At 53.7% G+C, this 18,631-nt stretch overlaps 2 protein-coding genes across 2 annotated transcripts; both read left to right on the top strand.

Annotated features, from left to right (window-relative positions):
• Window positions 1–111: 111 nt before the first annotated feature.
• LOC115081434 (carnitine O-acetyltransferase-like) lies at window positions 112–9,844 on the top strand. The gene is made up of 14 exons (XM_029585893.1): window positions 112–444; window positions 1,178–1,435; window positions 2,684–2,802; window positions 2,899–2,952; window positions 3,326–3,491; window positions 3,971–4,145; window positions 5,033–5,211; window positions 5,813–5,913; window positions 6,380–6,499; window positions 6,769–6,891; window positions 7,282–7,417; window positions 7,800–7,862; window positions 8,405–8,542; window positions 8,798–9,844. Exons 1-14 carry the CDS (start codon window positions 397–399, stop codon window positions 9,011–9,013), a joined length of 1,896 nt encoding a protein of 631 aa, XP_029441753.1. The 5' UTR covers window positions 112–396; the 3' UTR covers window positions 9,014–9,844.
• Window positions 9,845–15,159: 5,315 nt separating this feature from the next.
• Window positions 15,160–17,788, top strand: LOC115081449 (proline-rich transmembrane protein 1-like). The gene is made up of 3 exons (XM_029585922.1): window positions 15,160–16,493; window positions 16,774–16,953; window positions 17,153–17,788. Exons 1-3 carry the CDS (start codon window positions 16,398–16,400, stop codon window positions 17,327–17,329), a joined length of 453 nt encoding a protein of 150 aa, XP_029441782.1. The 5' UTR covers window positions 15,160–16,397; the 3' UTR covers window positions 17,330–17,788.
• Window positions 17,789–18,631: the final 843 nt, after the last annotated feature.

Genomic DNA, 18,631 nt, shown 5'->3' with positions numbered 1-18,631 from the left:
TTCACTTGTTTAGAAAAGTTGGCTCCCAGGCACCGGGGGGGGGGGGGGGGAGGTCAGCTGCAGAAAGCCCACCAGATGCTGAGCTTTGTGATTCGGTGTCACTCCGCAGCCAGCGGGTGCAGTCTGTGTTTGCGCACGCACGTCGGCGCAGCCGGCAGGCTGCACTGCCCCTTTAAGAGCAGCTTTGGGGCGATTTGGGCGTCTGTGTCTCCTCCTTCTGCTTCTCAGGAAGTGACAGAAAACCTCTTCCCTCTGGGGCGGCAGAAGCCCTCTGCAAACACCTTCTCTTGTTTATTTAGTTTTGTCCCATTCCTCTTCCCCCCCTCCCGCATTGCAAGGGGGGTGGGGCAGTTGCAAAGAGTAGGGGGGTGGGGGAGCTGGGGACCCCCCCTCAGGATGATCTGCAGACCCGGAGCCAGCAGGGAAGCCCTGCAGCTGATCCTGGTGAGTGGCGGAAGGGGGGGTGGGGAGAGCGCGGAATGCGACCACTCAGCTGCTTTTATTTTGGGGTTAAGTTGCAAAACGGTGTCTGCTTTTTTTTTTTTTTTTGGCGGGGGTTCTATTACTGGAAACCTCTTTCCTTTAATCCCCCCCCCTCCTCTCCCTACCCCTAACCACAATCCTGAGAGAGCCCGACCGAGGTTGCCTGTGGGAATTCGCGAAGCGCGCACACTTTTCGCTCCTTGTATGTTTAATAAATATAAATCGGTATTTGTAAACTGTAGCTTTGATCTTTTTGCAGAGGTTACAAAGTATGCTTTTTCCTTGTTTTCTCTCTCTCTCTTGCTGCTGGAGTTTTATTTCCATCGGTTACGCGTTTTTTTTTTTTTCTTGGAGGGGTCCTTTGTCCTCATCCCCCTCCCTGGTCAGGTCCTGGATTCAAGGTGTCCCCCCCTCGCAGTGTGGGATAGATAGCATAATATTTGTTCACCTGCTCTGGCACCAATTTTGCATGCAATGGAAGCCTCTGGCTACCCTGTTTTTTTTGTTTTTTTTGGGGGGGGGGGATATTTCTGGGTCTTCTGTGGTTTCAGTGCCTTAAGGCACTATATGTGCATTGATTGGTGCCATTGCAGCACTATACATGCAATCACTGACTAGTGCCTCCTGTCACCTGTAGCACTACATACATACAGTGAGCTGGGTGTAACCCTTGCTGCCTCTCCCCCATTTGCAGGGCTTGGTGAAGAATGCCCCACCTCAAGGACCCCGATCCCCTCTACGATGCCTTTCCAGCTCCTTTCCATTGCCACGGCAGCCAGTGCCGCCCCTCGCGCAGACGCTGGAGCGCTACCTGCATGCGCTGAAGCCTCTGGTGAGTTCGGAGGAGCTGGAGCAGACCCACGAGCTGGTGCAGGACTTCGGGGGCCCGGACGGGGTCGGAGAGGCCCTGCAGGCACAGCTGGAGAAGAGGGCCACAAAGACTGAGAACTGGGTGAGCAGGCGATGCTGGGAGTGTAATTTTAGATATTTATTTCATATTTTATATATCACAGCAGCCAATGTTCTGTCTGGTGTACAAAATTTCCAACATACGTAGTAAAGGACGGCATAATGAAAAACAAAATTAAAAGCATAATTACAAAAATAGTAAAACACTTAATATACAACAAAAAAAATCCACAAAAAAGCAAATAATCTAGCAATGCTGCTGATAGGCCTGTTTTAAACATATAAGTTTTTAGTTGTTTCTTAAAAGTAGATAAATACATCTCCTTTTGTAGTTCTTGTGGAATTGAGTTCCATAATAAAGGTCCAGTGATAGAAAACGTCCTGTTTCTCTTGTCTCAGCCAAATGTACCAGTTTAAGAGATGGAACATCTAACAAATTCTGCCCCCACTGATCTCGGACTAAGAGATGGGTCCATAAATCTTAAGAAGAGAGCTAAAGACATCAGCTGCATGGGGAATGAGAGCTTTTTTTAATGAAAAGTAAATTTTTTGAGGCTAATCCGGAAACGAATTAGGAGCTAATGTAGCGAAAAAAAGTACTGGTGTAATGTGATCATCATAAGAACACAAGAAGTTGCCATATTGGGTCAGACCGAGGGTCCATCAAGTCCAGCATCCTGTTTCCAAGAGTGGTCAATCCAGGATACAAGTGCCTGGCAAGTACCCAAACATTAAACAGATCCCTTGCTACTAATGCCGGTAATAAGCAATGGCTATTATCTAAGTCAATTTGATTATTACCAGTTTATGGACTTCTCCTCCAGGAATTTGTCCTAACCTTTATTTAAACCAAGCTACTCTAACTTCCTTAACCACATCCTCTGGCAATGAATTCCAGAGCTTAATTGTGCATTGAATGAAAAAAGAATTTTCTTCGATTTTGTTTTTGAGTGTGCTACTTGCTAACTTCATGGAGTGCCCTCATTAACTTATTACTGAAAGCACAACTTGTGAGGCAGCATTCTGCATGCGTCGTAAGGCTTTAATTGTTGTAAAAGGTAAAAATAAACCGAGCTGACATCATTGGGAACAAATGCATGTAAGAGTTTTCTGAAATCATCAACAGGGAGTAAGGGTTTTAGTTTGCTAAGTTGCAATAATAAGAAAAAAAAATTTTTCTTTACCACATTCCTCACCTGTGAGATGGATAACAAATAAACTCCAAGGTTATGTATTCTGTTAGAAATTCATGTTGCCCCTTCCCCTGTAACCGCCTGGCGTTTCCTCGCAGCTGACTGCATGGTGGCAGCATGCAGCGTACCTGGAGAGCCGCCTGCCACTGGCGGTGCATTCGAACCCGGCCGTGGTGCTGCCCAAGCAGGACTTTGACGACTGGCATGGACAGCTCAGGTCAGTCCGTCCGTCTGTCTGTCGCGCTCTGTAGCTCTCCTCTCCCTTCTACAGCACAGAACCTCCCCCCCTTTTTCTCTTTTTTTTGTGTTTCAGGTTTGCCGCCAAGCTCATCGCGGGCGTCCTCGATTTCAAAGCCAAAGTGGAGCGGTGAGTCGGGAGCCGCCGATTTGGCCGACATGCTTTCACCCTTCCCCGCACCCCAGAATTGTAAAAGCGGGGGTCCCTTTCCTCCCCCCCCCCCTGGCTGCCAGGCCTCTCCGCACCGGAGGAGGCTGCGTGCCCCCAGAGTGCTGCACAGAAAGCCCTTTGGGAGCAAATTCAAGTGACAGGCACTGCAGAGTTTCATTAAGTTAAAAAAAAATGTGCAGCCACCTCTAGGGTGCATACTGCAGCTCCTAAAGTTTGTGGGGAGGGGGAGGGACTAGAAGAGCAGTGGAGGTACAATCAGCAAGGGGAGGGGGGGGGCAGGGATTTCTGACCCTCTTTGACAGCCCCTCCCTTTTCCTTCATCTCGCCAAAGCCACCTGCTGCTGTCGGAGTACATGCGAGGCCGGCCGCTCTGCATGGACCAGTACAATAAGGTCTTCTCCTCCAGTCGCGTGCCCGGATCCAAGCACGACAGCGTGCTGCTCTACTCCCGCTCCCGCCGCCCCCCTGTCCACATCACCGTGGTACGCAACTTCCAGGTGAGGTGGTGGTGCTGGGAGAGGGGCTGTAAAGGGTTGCAAGCTTCTCTGGCTTGGCTGTGTTTTACCGATGCTAATCTTGCTGAAATCTAGGGAGGAGTTTTTGCTTCTGTGCTTATCGTCTTCAGAAATCCCTTTTGCTGAGAAATAACAACATATATATGAAGACCAAAATTTAAAAAAAAACAAAACCCCAAAGGGGAACTTGGAAAAAAACAAATCAGAGGAGGAAGCAGATTGCTTTTATTTCTCTTTTCTGTAGCTTCCTACTTCTTTGTTCGCCCGTGGGTGGGAAGGACGGATAATAGGGTGTTTCTGATCATTTGGCTGGGTTTGAGGATTTCTCCGGGTCCCAGATTCCTTTCCTTTGCCCGGCGGGGGAAACAAAGGCCATCCCCTTGCAGTGGGGGGTTCTGGTTGTGCGGATTTTGGGGGGGATATGATTCCCAAGACTGAGTTCTACCCTGGTTTTGGCACAGTTCTTTCAGCTGGATGTGTACAACAGCGATGGGACCCCGCTAACAGTCGACCAGATTCAGCATCAGCTGCTCCAGATTCGCCACCATTCCTGGAAGACTGACAAGGAGCCGCTGGGGGTGCTGACGAGCGACCACCGGCACACCTGGGGAGAGGCGTACAACACGCTCATGAGAGGTGAGACCTACCCTCCCTCACTCGCCCCAGCCTGCTCCTCCATCCACCCTTCTGTCTGGTACTGCGTCCACTCCATTTGCCCCACCAAGCATTATACCCGGGAGAGGTGGACAGCACGTTCATCCAGCAAGCCGTCCATCTGCTTGTTCACCCACCAGTCTATCGATTTAGATCCACTCCATTTAATGTATTCATTAATTTAAAATATTTGTTGTCCGTCCTTTCTGCCGCCTGGCACACCTGGGGGGAGGCTCCACCCATCCACGCTCTCATTAGTTTGCCCATCATTGCATCCACTCCCCCGACCCCCACCCACCTACTGCCATATTTGTGGAAAGATGTACAACATGCTGAGGCACTTTCTCCCTAACCAACGCATCCACCCTCTGTCACACCGGGGGAGGAGGGGACAGCGTGTAAACACACCTGTTGAGAGAGGAGCATTCCCCATGCCATCCACCACAGGTCGGTCCACTTTCCACCATATCCTGGAGGGGGGGGGGGGGAGTTGTATAAAGACACCCATGAGAGAGGAGCATTCCTCCAACCCATCCATCCTCCATCCCACCTAGCACGAGGTACCTAACATGCTCAGGAAAGGTTTTTAAACCCCCCTCCGTACGGAAGGTCCGTGGGGATCTCTTTCTGGAGAGTCCTATAGTCCCTTCCGCTATCTCGTGTCCAGGCGGTTTACAGAGCGAGGAGAGCGAGTGGATGTAGGGTGGTTTTTTTTGTTTTTTTTTTCCCTGCCAGGGCTGAAAAATTCTCACATTGTGTCTGGATTTTTTCCTAAAGATCTGCCTAGCCTTCTGAAAGGTAATATGGTTTGCCTCTGTTCTTTCTCCCCTCCCCGCCTCCTTCTTTTTTTTTTTTTCTTTCCCCCACAGACAAACTCAACCGGGACTCAGTAAGCACCATCCAGCGCAGTATCTTCACCGTCTGCCTGGACGCCCCCGTCCTAAAGTTCTCTGAGGGCCACTACTCCAGCCGCATGGCTGCCCAGATGCTCCACGGTGGGGGTAGTTACTCCAACAGCGGCAACCGTTGGTTCGACAAGACCCTGCAGGTAATAGGGGTTGGGGTGGGGGAGGTGGGGTGCAGGATGCCTGGGGCTCTGCTCTGGCCGGGAGTGCGGGATTGGTAGAAGACCTCTGTTCAGTTCCTGCCGCCTTGGGCTGGGAGTGCTGGAGAGGTCAGTAGATCTGAATCCCATCCCCGGCATCTTCTCCCTGGTCGGGGGAACGTAGCCATGTCTTATTTGAATCTGCTGGCTGCTAGGGTTGGCCCGGTTGCTTCTGAGGGGAGGGAGGGGGAAGGTGGCCCAGTCATCATTGAATGGTGATGGCTAGTGACCCAGACATGGGGTGCGCTTATAACCAAGGTCTGGAGAGAGCCACTGGCTGTGACCTCCTGACTGAAGGCTATCGCTCTGATGGGTGGGCTCGAAGGGAAGTGGGGGAGGGAGAAGGTTAAAAATGAGGGTAGAGGGGGACCCCCAGATAGTTGCAGATGAAGACTCATGGCTCTGTAGCCCAATGAGGCTGGTTCTGATTGAACTGGAAACCCCCAAAGGAGCAAGCCAGGCCCAAAACCCCTAAGTACTGATCGGGCATGGAATTCTTCTGGTGCTATTTCTCTTTATTGTTTCTCTCCTTCCCTCACTGCAGTTTATTGTTGGTGAGGATGGCTCATGTGGTGTTCTCTATGAGCAAGCCACTGCTGAGGGACCTCCCATCGCCACCATTCTGGACCATGCCCTTGAATACTGGTAAGAACATAAGAAGTGCTAGGCTGTATTGGACCAAGGTCCACTGAGCCCAGCATTCTGTCTCCGGTGGCCAGATAGTCAGATCCCCCAACAGTTGACCTATTTCTTCTATCTCACTCCCAGGGATAAGACCTGGCTTTCCCGAATCTGCCTGGCTATAATAGCTGTGTTTGGACATTTCCTTCAGGAACTTGGTCCATTCCTCCTTTGAAAACCCCACTACAGTACATTAGTTGCCTTGACCACATCTTCAGGCAATAGATTGCATAGCTTGATTGTGCAATCAAGTGGAAAAAAATATATACGTCCTACGATTTGTAAGATTCTCGCCCCCATTTTTTCTGGGCGGGGGAGTTCTCGAGCTGGGTTCGACCTTTCTGGGGCCCAATGCTGCTGGGGAACCCTATCTGAACAGACCCAGAATTCTCATGGGTAAGCGACTTATTTTATTTTATTTTTTCCACAGCAGGAACCCCGACACGGTAAGGAGTCCCATGACACGCCTGCCCCTTCCTCGGAAACTCTACTTCTATATCACGCCAGAGATCAAGAGGGACATCGAGCACGCCAAGCAGAACCTGGACATGTGAGTTCACGGCAGCGCAGGGAGAGGCACATTGAGCGTGCAGCAGCGCAGGGGAGATGAAAGATATGTAATGAGGGGTGAAGCAGTACCCGTCGGGCTCTGTGTTGCCTGAACAGGGGTGAGAGGAGAGGTGCGCCGATAAGACCAGGCTGAGGGATATTGAGAGGTAAATCAAGATGGGAGTGTGGACAACAAGTGTTTGAAAGGGGGGGGGGATGTAACCCACCTTATAATTCACTTTTAGAGATTTTGCCCTTCTCTGCTTTCAGACTTATCAACGACCTGGACATCACCTGCTTTAACTACAAGGAATATGGCAAAAACTTCCCTAAGCAACATGGCTTGAGTCCTGACTCCTTCCTACAGATGGCATTACAGCTGGCTTATTACAGGTGTAACAAGAGTCCCTATGCAACCCTTGGGAATATGTTACTGGTGTAACAGGAGCTTTGAACAACTGAACACAAGGGAGGAGAGATTTGGTGTGGGGGGGGAGGTGTTGAGAAATTTGACTAGATGTATGAGAGGGGCACCCCTGGCAAAACTGCCTTTACAGACCTGAGAGCAGGAAAGGGAGATAGCCAGCCTCTCTGAGGCTGAGAACCGAGACACCCGAAGCAAGAGAGAGAGAGTTGGGTATCGCCTGAGACATCATGTGGAGATGTCCTGCAGGTAAAAATGAGGACGAGGGAGAGCCCTTGTAATCCAGTGAGTCGGTTGCATATAGTGCTCACTATGCTGCTGTTTTGCCTCCTTCCTCTCTTCCCCCCCCACCCCCCCAGGATGTACGGGTGTTTGTGTGCCACCTGTGAGACCGCATCTCTGCGCATGTTCCACCTGGGGCGCACAGACACTATCCGCTCCTCCTCCCCCGAGGCGCTGGAGTTTGTTGAGGCAATGGAGGACCCCAGGCGGCAGGTACAGGACCTGGGAGGGAGGGAGGCAGCTAATCTTGCAGTGTGTACGGTTCCACCACTGGGGGGGGGGGCTGCATGGGCCTGTACTGTCCAGGAAATGTGGACTGTTGTCAGTTAACCTTCCCCACACCAGTCCTAATTCCCTTTATATTAAACCTAAAGTCAAAGTTTCTGATCTCGGGGCCTGTGAATTGTATAATACCTGGGGCTATTAAGGGCAAGGCCCCTTGGATTATGCATATCTTTGCTCCTATGCGGCTTGGCTCAGGGACCCTTCATAAGCTGTGCCGAGAAGGAGATGGGAGTAGGAGGTGGATGGGAGAGTGGATTGGGGGACGGACGGACCCTGCTGTCCTGATATAATGCTCCGCTTAATCCCACAGATTGCAGAGAAGGTGGCTTCGCTGAAGAAGGCCGTCTTGTCCCACAGTGCCTACACGGACCAGGTAGCGCTCACATTTTTTTCGGGGTGCACTCTCCCAGCTCAGTTTGCTAGTGCTGCTCATGGATGCAGCACTCTACCAGATACGGTCCCTTCCCCCCCCAGAGCTTACACATGGGACCCCCCCAGCCCAGGATATTTTACTTTGCTGAAGGCCACCCAGTGAAGGCTTTGGGGGTGGGGGTGGCAGATGCTGGGTTCGGGGAACCATGGCATCCAGGGTCGTAATTCTGCCTTGTCAGCGCTGTAAGAGAAATCTTGGAATGCCCCTGTATTTTATACAAAAGGAGACAACTCTCGGCATCTAATCACTTTTTTTATAGAGCAAGTAATCATTCCCCCGGCCTCTAATATGTTGTACAGTAAGAGACGGCGTCCTAATGACTTACAGAGGCAGAGACCAACCCCTTCTCCATGCTGCACTGTGATTCGCTGCATGTCGGACGTTTTGCTGTTAAGCGTGACTGTGCGCCTGAGCACATCCTGCTGCTGCTATTCGGCGGCATGGCCTTCATCCTCCTCCTCCTCCTCCTTCTTTCCTCTCAGGCACTGAAGGGGCAGGCCATCGATCGGCACCTGTTGGGTCTGAAGCTGCAAGCCATCGAGGGCGGGGCCAGGGTTCCTGACATCTTCATGGACACCTCGTACGCCGTCGCTACCCACTGGAAGATCTCCACCGGGCAGGCGAGTCCCAGTAGCACGCTTGGGTTTGGCTCCCCTTCCTGCTGCTATTCCCTTTGCTTGTTCCCCCCACCCCCCATTAATCTTCCCTTCCATCTATCCGCTTGCTCTTTCATCCATCAGTTTCTCTGGGTTCTAGGGGTTCTCTGCTTCTCTCGGTCCCAGATCATTTTACTTTCTCCTCCTCCTGCTTTCAGTGCCTCCACCTGTTCTCCTACCCTTTTATCACTCGCTCCCCCCCATCTCCCTCGCCCGCAGGTGGCTGCGCGCACGGACTGCGTGATGTGCTACGGGCCGCTGGTTCCGGACGGCTACGCCGTGTGCTACAATCCCATGGCCGACTGCATCAACTTCGCTGTCTCTGCCTTCAACTGCTGCGAGGAGACCAACGCGGAGAAGTTGGCCAGGAGTCTGAAGGAGGCCCTCGACGACCTGCAAGGCCTCCTCCTGCACGGAGGAGAGACGGCCACTTAGAAGGGTGCTCGCCGTGTCCTTCCCCCCCCCCCCCCCCCCATCCCACACGGAGAGCTGCGGGGAGGGGCATGGCCTGGAGGCTCGTGGTCTTTCATTTTAGGAGTGGGGAGGGAAACGCGTGGTGCGCGATGCTGATTTCTTCTCCATTTCTGATAGACAGGGTCGAGGGCTGGTCTTGTTATTTTAGGGGGTGGAGGGGAGGAGGGTTTGCACCCCCCTCTCCTCCCTCCCCACACCAGTAGGAGCTAGGTTTGGAGTCTGTGCACCAAGTCTTGTAATATTATTGTTAAGACTTCTGCGCTCTTGGCTTTCCTGCACTCACCTGGATCCTTCCTCGTCCCGCTCACAGGCTTCGGGCCTGTGCTACTTCTAGCCCCCTCCTTTTGCAGGTTCTGGGTGCTGATTCTGGGCCCACTTCCCTGGCCTCGGCCACCCGCTCCACCTCTCCTCCGCCTCCAGCACAGGGAGCCCTCCACTGCGTGCTCCAGGCTTCTGTGCCCATGCTGACAGGTTCACTGCCACTGCCTCCAGCCTCCACCCCCACCCCCCCCGGCAGGCAGGCCTGCACCTCTTGCTGATTCGGGGCTCCCGCTTGCAGGCCTAGGTAGAAATGTAGCAGCCTTGGAGGGGGGGGGGGAGAACCGTTTTTGGATATGGGTCTCTGTTTGGGGAACAGGGCCAATAGTGAGTTCGGAAGGGGAATTAGCTCCTCCTCTATCCCCTCTTCCCTGCAGAGACTCTCCTCCTTGTCTTATCTCTCATGTACATAAGATTCCTTCAGCAGAAAATCATAACTTATTCTGTTAATAAAAGCTTTGCAAAAAAAAAAAAGCTATTTTGAACAAGGAATGATTATTGCTTTTTGGTTCATTTCTGTCACTACAGGAGATAAAAAGGGTGGTCGACTTGTGCTTTCACATCCTGCATCCAGGACAAACTCCATAAGTGTGGCTTCTGGAATGTCCTCCCCTGCATCTAATGCAGATCTGTGGGAGTCCCTGCAGCATCTCACAGCACCTCCCCTGTATCTAATGCAGATCACTGGGAATCCCTACAGCATCTCACATAGCAGGAGACAATGTCCTCCCCTGTATCTAATGCAAATCTCTGGGAGTCCCTGCAGCATCTCACAGTAGCAGGAGACAATGTCCTCCCCTGTATCTAATGCAGATCTCTGGGAGTCCCTGCAGCATCTCACAGTAGCAGGAGACAATGTCCTCCCCTGTATCTAATGCAGATCTCTGGGAGTCCCTGCAGCATCTCACAGCGGCAGGAGACAATGTCCTCCCCTGTATCTAATGCAGATCTCTGGGAGTCCCTGCAGCATCTCACAGCAGCAGGAGACAATGTCCTCCCCTGTATCTAATGCAGATCTCTAGGAATCCCTGCAGCATCTCACAGCAACAGGAAACAATGTCCTCCCCTGTATCTAATGCAGATCTCTGGGAGTCCCTGCAGCATCTCACAGTAGCAGGAGACAATGTCCTCCCCTGTATCTAATGCAGATCTCTGGGAGTCCCTGCAGCATCTCACAGCGGCAGGAGACAATGTCCTCCCCTGTATCTAATGCAAATCTCTGGGAGTCCCTGCAGCATCTCACAGTAGCAGGAGACAATGTCCTCCCCTGTATCTAATGCAGATCTCTGGGAATCCCTGCAGCATCTCACAGCACAGGAGACAATGTCCTCCCCTGTATCTAATGCAGATCTCTGGGAATCCCTGCAGCATCTCACAGAGGCAGGAGACAATGTCCCATCCTGTATCTAATGCAGATATCTGGGAATCCCTGCAGCATCTCACAGCACCTCCCCTGTATCTAATGCAGATCACTGGGAATCCCTACAGCATCTCACAGCACAGGAGACAATGTCCTCCCCTGTATCTAATGCAGATCTCTGGGAATCCCTGCAGCATCTCACAGCACAGGAGACAATGTCCTCCCCTGTATCTAATGCAGATCTCTGGGAGTCCCTGCAGTATCTCACAGGAGCAGGAGACAATGTCCCATCCTGTATCTAATGCAGATCTCTAGGAATCCCTGCAGCATCTCACAGCAACAGGAAACAATGTCCTCCCCTGTATCTAATGCAGATCTCTGGGATTCCCTGCAGCATCTCACAGCACAGGAGACAATGTCCTCCCCTGTATCTAATGCAGATCTCTGGGAATCCCTGCAGCATCTCACAGGAGCAGGAGACAATGTCCCATCCTGTATCTAATGCAGATCTCTAGGAATCCCTGCAGCATCTCACAGCAACAGGAAACAATGTCCTCCCCTGTATCAAGCCTGTAACAAGCCAGGGGAGTAGCTGGCTTGTTACGGCGGTTACTACCCCAAACCAAATAAGCCTAATACTTCACTTTCCAAGCATATACAGCATAGTTCTCTGCTTCAAAGGCAGGGGAGAAGAAAAGAGGGTTCGCACTCACAAAGCGGGGAGTAGCTGGCTTATTACGGCGGTTACTACCCCAAACCAAATGTGCCTGATACTTCGCTTTCGATGCATATCCAGCATGGCTCTCTGCTTCATGGCATGGGAGAGGCTGATACATCAAGCATTTCCAGCATAGCTCTCTGCTTCAACAGCAGGGGAATAAAAAAAGCTGAGGCTTCACGCATATCCAGAATAGCTTCAACTGCAGGGGAGAAGAAGAAAAAAAAAAAAAAAAGGATTCGCACTCACAAAGCAGGGAGTAGCTGGCTTGTTACGGCAGTTACTACCCTAAACCAAAAGGGCCTGATACTTCACTTTCAATGCATAACCAGCATGGCTCTCCGCTTCAACGGCAGGAGAGAAGAAAAACAACCAATAGGGGCTGTATGACATAGTCTGGGTAAAGGGAATAAACATGGGTGTAGCTTGCTTATTGCAGCAGTTACTACCCCTACTACCCCTAACTAATCAAGCTAGGTATTTCACTTGGATGCAGCTCCATCACTGCTCTCTACATTAATGGTGGGGGTGGAAGGGAAATAGAACCAAGAGTTAAGAGAAAATGATAAGTATGAGAGAAAAAAATGTGTGAAGCTTGCTGGGCAGACTGGATGGGCCGTTTGGTCTTCTTCTGCCGTCATTTCTATGTTTCTATGTTTCTATGTAATGCAGATCTCTGGGATTCCCTGCAGCATCTCACAGCACCTCCCCTGTATCTAATGCAGATTTCTGGGAGTCCCTGCAGCATCTCACAGCGGCAGGAGACAATGTCCTCCCCTGTATCTAATGCAGATCTCTGGGAGTCCCTGCCGCATCTCACAGCAGCAGGAGACAATGTCCTCCCCTGTATCTAATGCAAATCTCTGGGAGTCCCTGCAGCATCTCACAGTAGCAGGAGACAATGTCCTCCCCTGTATCTAATGCAAATCTCTGGGAGTCCCTGCAGCATCTCACAGTAGCAGGAGACAATGTCCTCCCCTGTATCTAATGCAGATCTCTGGGAGTCCCTGCAGCATCTCACAGCAGCAGGAGACAATGTCCTCCCCTGTATCTAATGCAAATCTCTGGGAGTCCCTGCAGCATCTCACAGTAGCAAGAGACAATGTCCTCCCCTGTATCTAATGCAGATCTCTGGGAGTCCCTGCAGCATCTCACAGTAGCAGGAGACAATGTCCTCCCCTGTATCTAATGCAGATCTCTGGGAGTCCCTGCAGCATCTCACAGTAGCAGGAGACAGTGTCCTCCCCTGTATCTAATGCAAATCTCTGGGAGTCCCTGCAGCATCTCACAGCAGCAGGAGACAGTGTCCTCCCCTGTATCTAATGCAGATCTCTGGGAGTCCCTGCAGCATCTCACAGTAGCAGGAGACAATGTCCTCCCCTGTATCTAATGCAGATCTCTGGGAGTCCCTGCAGCATCTCACAGTAGCAGGAGACAGTGTCCTCCCCTGTATCTAATGCAGATCTCTGGGAGTCCCTGCAGAATCTGACGGTGCAGGAAGCAACCTGATCAAGCTGCTCGCCCACCCTTGTCCCTCTGAACTTGTAATTTAGAGTCTGAATTTCTTTTCCCCTCAAGAATTGGTTCAAGCTGTTTCCTCCTTCTTCCTCCCCAAAACCCAGCTGTGTACTGCAGCTGCAGGAGAGCCTGTCCCCCCCTACTCGTGAGGAATGGCTCCTAGGCTCTGGAGGTTCGCCCTCCCTGCGAAATCCCGGATCTGCTGGAAACTGAGCCGGCGGTTGAGACTCTCCTCCCTTACGGATTTTAATATATATCTGTATGTTATCATTTCAGCCCTCTGGGGGAGAGGTGAGCTGCATCATTTGGATACATAGACCACTCTCTGCTTTGTTTTTTTTCCAGGGTTCTCCATCAGGGCTTGAGGATAGGGAGAGCATGCAGGGAGTTGTGTGTGTGTGTGTGTGGGGGGTGGGGGGGGGGAGGTCGCCCCAGAGGACCCCACCCCCACCACATTCCTCCATCCCCTCGTCTTCCTCCCCCCCCCCCTCTGTTTATCTCGCCTCGCCGTTTCCGCGATTACAGAAAAAAAATAAGGTTGGGGTGGTGGGGGGGGGGGGGAGAGGGCTGGAACGGAGCAGCGCTAGAACGGATTTGGAGGAGGAGGAGGAGGAGGGGTGTGCGGTGGAGGGGGGGGGGGGGATCTGCTATCGCTCTGGAAACGCACCGGAATCCTTGAGCTGCGATGTCTTCGGAAAAATCAGGTGAAGCGGCGGCAGACGAGTCCCAGCCACCCCCACCCCGCTCCCCACGCCTTCCGTGAGGGGTCGGCTGCATGCCCCCCCCCCTCTCCCCCTCTCCCCATCACCACCATCCTGGCTTTTCAGCTCTTCCTGTACATATATCCGTGTATCCCCCCCCCTCCCCCGCATGCAATGCTGGAGGTCGGAGAAGCGAGCGGGGGGGGGGGAGCTGTTTTTTGGGGGAGGGGGTGTATTATTATTAGGAGGGGGGAGCGCGCAGCTCGGGATCCGGCATAGCTGTTCCTGGATGCAGCCGGTGCGGGGGGGGGACAGATCGGGGCCGGGGCATGTCCTTGGATGGGGGGGAGAGTGGGGAGATGACCCCTGTTTGCAGATATTTTGGGTCACCCTGGGGTGAGGGCGGGGGGAGTTGCTTTGTATCTGCTGCATTGGTCGCGATGTGAGGACAGAATTTTAGGATCCATGTTCCAGTCTCCCTCCACCCCAGCCCCCCCTCCCAAACCCCGCTACTGTTATTTGTTTTTCAGTGCGCTGAGACCCCCAGCTCTCCCCCCCCCTGGAAACGGGCTCTCTGGCAGGTTAAGGATTACTGGGGACCCGATAGCTCCTCTCTCTGTCAGTGGAGGGGGTGGCGTGGGTCCTCAGCACGTCCTTGGTGGGGGTTCGCTGCAGCAGGAGGAATAGTGACCCGCTTATGGAGAATACCAGCAATTAGTGCATGTGTGTGTAGTATGTGTTTAGTATGTGTGTGTGTGCATGTGTGTAGTATGTGTGTGTGTGTGTGTGTAGTATGTGTGTGTGTACATGTGTGACCGTGTGTGTGCATGTGTGTAGTATGTGTGTGTACATGTGTGACCAAGTGTGCATGTGTGTAGTATGTGTGTGTGCATGTGTGTAGTATGTGTGTGTGCATGTGTGTAGTATATGTGTGCATGTGTGACCAAGTGTGCATGTGTGTAGTATGTGTGTGTGCATGTGTGTAGTGTGTGTGTGCATGTGTGTAGTATGTGTGTGCATGTGAGTAGTATGTATGTAACTCTCCTCAGCTCGATTCCCCCCCTGCACCTGTGCATGGCAATCTCCCTCCTCCCTCTAGTCTTTCTGTGTGTATAACCCCCCCCACCCCCAGCCTCACTATTTTGTGTGTGTGTGTGTGCATAAGCCCCCCAGCCCCCACTATTTCTCTGTATCTCCCCATCCCCCCCCAGTCTGTGTGTGTGTGTGTGTGCATAAGCCCCCCAGCCCCCACTATTTCTCTGTATCTCCCCATCCCCCCCCAGTGTGTGTGTGTGTGCATAAGCCCCCCAGCCCCCACTATTTCTCTGTATCTCCCCATCCCCCCCCCCAGTCTGTGTGTGTGTGTGCATAAGCCCCCCAGTCTGTGTGTGTGTGTGTGTATAAGCCCCCCAGCCCCCACTATTTCTCTGTATCTCTCCCCATCCCCCCCCAGTCTGTGTGTGTGTGTGTATGTGTGTGCATAAGCCCCCCAGCCCCCACTATTTCTCTGTATCTCTCCCCATCCCCCCAGTCTGTGTGTGTGTGTGTGCTCTCTCTCTCTCCCTTCCTCCATCCTATGCCTTGTTTCCATGGAGGAGGTACCAGCTGAGAGCTGAAGGCTGTCTCCTGTTTCTGCTGTTCCCTTCTGGAACGGGGTGAGGGTGGTGGTGATGGTGGGGAACAGGGTGCATCTATGCTGAGGATCCGGGAGGAGAGATCCTTCCATCTGTGCCGACTTCATTCACAATCTGCCACCTCTTCCCTTCCAAATCACAGTCCCGCTCCTCCCTCCCTCCCACCCCGAGCCGCAGCATGCTTATCCTGCTGTCACTAAGCATTTCTGCAGACGACAACTCACCCCTACCCAGGAAGACTCACTTCCCTTTGGTGGGGGAGAGGGGGCTATGCAACCTTCTGCACCCCAACACCACCTGCTCCTTCAGTGGGATCCCAATATTTACCGCAGAGGGTACCCCCAACCCACACACATACACAGTCTCCTCCACCCCAGTAGCCCTGGCTCCAACAGTGGGACCCCCAACCCTACCCTAGAGGGACCTCCCCCCACCTACCACCACACACTCTGTCCTCTCCACCCCAGTAGCCCTGCTCAATCAATGGGACCCCAACCCTACCCTAGAGGGACCTCCCCCCACCTACCACCACAAATTCTGTCCCCTTCTCCCCAGTAGCCCTGCTCAATCAATGGGACCCCAACCCTATCCTAGAGGGACCTCCCCCCAGATACCACCACACATTCTGTCCCCTCCTCCCCAGTAGCCTTGGCTCCATCAATGGGACCCCAACCCTACCCTACAGGCATTCCCCACACACAAACTTCATTGGTGGGAGGGGGATTCAGTGACTCTCCAGTCCTTTGGATGGCAGGCTGTCTCCCCACCTCCCCCTCCCCCACGCGCTGTGTATCTCTGTCCATCTGCCTCATCTCCCCCCTCCCCCATCTCTCTCTCTCTTTTCCGCTCTCCCTAGTTACCCCTCTTCTGCCTTTTATTCCCAGGTCTGCCGGACACGACCCCCCACACCTCCCCTCCCCCCTATAACCCCGTGCAGCCAGAGGGGCCCTGTAATGGGGTGATCCCCGGCTACAACGACCCCCCTCCCCAGCCACCCTCCGCCACGCTGCCCCGCCCGGAGTCCCATCAGAGCCACGTGCAGGAGACGCAGTTCAATGGCAACCCCCAGGGCTACGTGGTGCAGACGCACCCATCCATGGGGACGCTCCCCGCCGGAGGCTACATGCAACAGGCATACCCCATGCAGCTGCAGCCCTGCACCGCCTACGTCCCTGTCTATCCCGTGGGCACGGTGAGTACCTGAGTGGTGGTGGGGGGAGGGGGGGGGGCGCTGGGATTCCAGACTCCACTGCTCACCCTAGTGGTGGGGCAGGATCCTGCAACTCGGGATGGGTTGGGGGGGGGGTCCCTGCAGGTAAAGGGTGTGCGGACAGATCATTATTAATCTCTCACTGCTGACTCTGGAGGGGAGCGGGTGGAGGTGGAGCACTGGACCTGTGGGAAGAATGTATTTTTTTTATTATTATTATTATTATTATTATTATTATTATTTTTCTCTCCTGTGGTTGCAGCAGCCGTACCCGGGCGGCAATGGAGGGGCCCAGCCAGGGATCGCCGCCCCCCAGATGCCCCCCGGCATTGCCATCCTGGAGCCCCGGAGGCCGCCCCACGACTACCTCCCCATCGCCGTGCTGACCACCATCTGCTGCTTCTGGCCCACGGGCATCTGCGCCATCTTCAAGGCCGTACAGGTGAGAGCTCGGGCGCACGTCTCGCACCTTCCCCTGCCCTTCAAAGGGGGCCACCCCAGTGACCTTCCAGGCCTTGAGGGCTCTTGAGGGCCCTGCTGGGTGATGGACCCCAGCCTCATGCTGGGCGTCTGGTCACCTCTCTCTCTTTTTTTTTTTTTTCCACCTCCTCCTCCCCCTCTCCCCCCCCCCCCTTCCACAGGTGAGGAACGCCATCGCCCGGGGGGACATCTTCTCTGCCGAAATCGCCTCCCGGGAGGCCCGCAACTGCTCCTTCATCACCCTGGCGGTGGGCATCGCCTCCATGGTCCTGTGCACCATCCTTACCGTGGTCATCATTATCGCCGCCCAGCACAACGACAGCGAGCTCGATCCCTGACCTCCGGCACGGGGGGTGGGGGGGCGTCCTACCAGAAATAGCATCTCAGACGCCCTCTCCCCCCCCCCCCTGCCCGCCCGTCCTCTGCACCTGGCCAGGCAGGATCTCCTGATGAAGCCTTCACCATCTCCTCTCTTCCTTCAGGACTGTGCAGCCCTCCCTCCTCTCCTGCTTTCTATCCCTCCTCCTCATTCTCTCTTCAGCTATCCTTCAAGGGCACCAGGCAGGCGAGTGCCCGGGGAGAAGATGTACTATTCTGATGATATTTATTACTATTATTATTATTATTATTATGCTTATTTATTCTTTCATAGTATTAGCTTCAAGAGCCATTTCCGGGTGGCGGGAAGAAAAGCCAGCACGTGGCGGCGCGCTCTTTCTGCGGAAGGGGGCGGTCGCTATTTCTTCCTCCTCTCTATGCGTGCGGCCCCCATCGCCCTAGGATCACGTGATTCTTCGGGGTGGGGCTGGGGGAAGGGTCAGAGTCTGCTCCCGAAGGGGGGGGGGGGGGGTGGGGAGAAGGTGCTGGTGGCATTGGGGGGTGGGGTGGGAGACGATGCTAAGAGATCCGCGCCCCCTTCCTCTGGCGCACCGGACGCCTTGAGATAAAGCAGAGGGAGTCAAGACGGGGAGGGGATCGACGGCCAGCGCCTGCCCTTACACGGATGGGGTTTAACCTGGGGAAGCATTAACTGCCAGTGATTGCCCCGGCCAGAGGAGATGATGGGAAATGCCCCAGAGACTTCTTGATCCAGAGAGGCTTTCTGTATCTATAAAAGTGAAAAGCATCGCGGCGGCCTGCCGCTGCCGCTGGGGTCCACGCATGGGTGAGGGGGCGGACCACCGACGGTTGGCCCAGGGCCTGCTCACCATACCCGTGACCGACCGTGGTTCCGGCACTGTCAACTGCCTTTACGAAATGTTCTCGCCGCGCGGCTGGCAGCTGGGATACATCCTTGCCACTGTGGACAGGAATAGCTGGGCAGGCCCATTGGTCATTTCATTCTGGCCATCGTCTGCCATGCTACCATGCCGCACCACGATCGGCGACTGCAGTCACAGTGCTGTCACACCGTGGTCAAAGGCTCCAGGCCACAGCCGGCGACCGCAGTAACAGTACTGTCACGCCGTGGTCAGTGATTCCTAACCATAATAAAATAAGAACCGTGGGCCAGGCAGACTCCTGCTGGGGTAAGGCAAGCGGGTTTGAGCTCTGGCAGGGATGGGGTGGGTGGGACAGAGGGGGGAGCCGTGGAGGTGAGAGGGAGAGAGGGGAGAACGCTGGGTTTGAGAAGGTGAGAC

Source organism: Rhinatrema bivittatum, unplaced genomic scaffold (genome assembly GCF_901001135.1).
Source record: "Rhinatrema bivittatum unplaced genomic scaffold, aRhiBiv1.1, whole genome shotgun sequence".
NCBI classification, from domain to species: Eukaryota; Metazoa; Chordata; class Amphibia; order Gymnophiona; family Rhinatrematidae; genus Rhinatrema; species Rhinatrema bivittatum.
The sequence above is the reverse complement of the archived record's forward strand: the minus strand, read 5'-3'. Positions and strand labels throughout refer to the sequence as shown.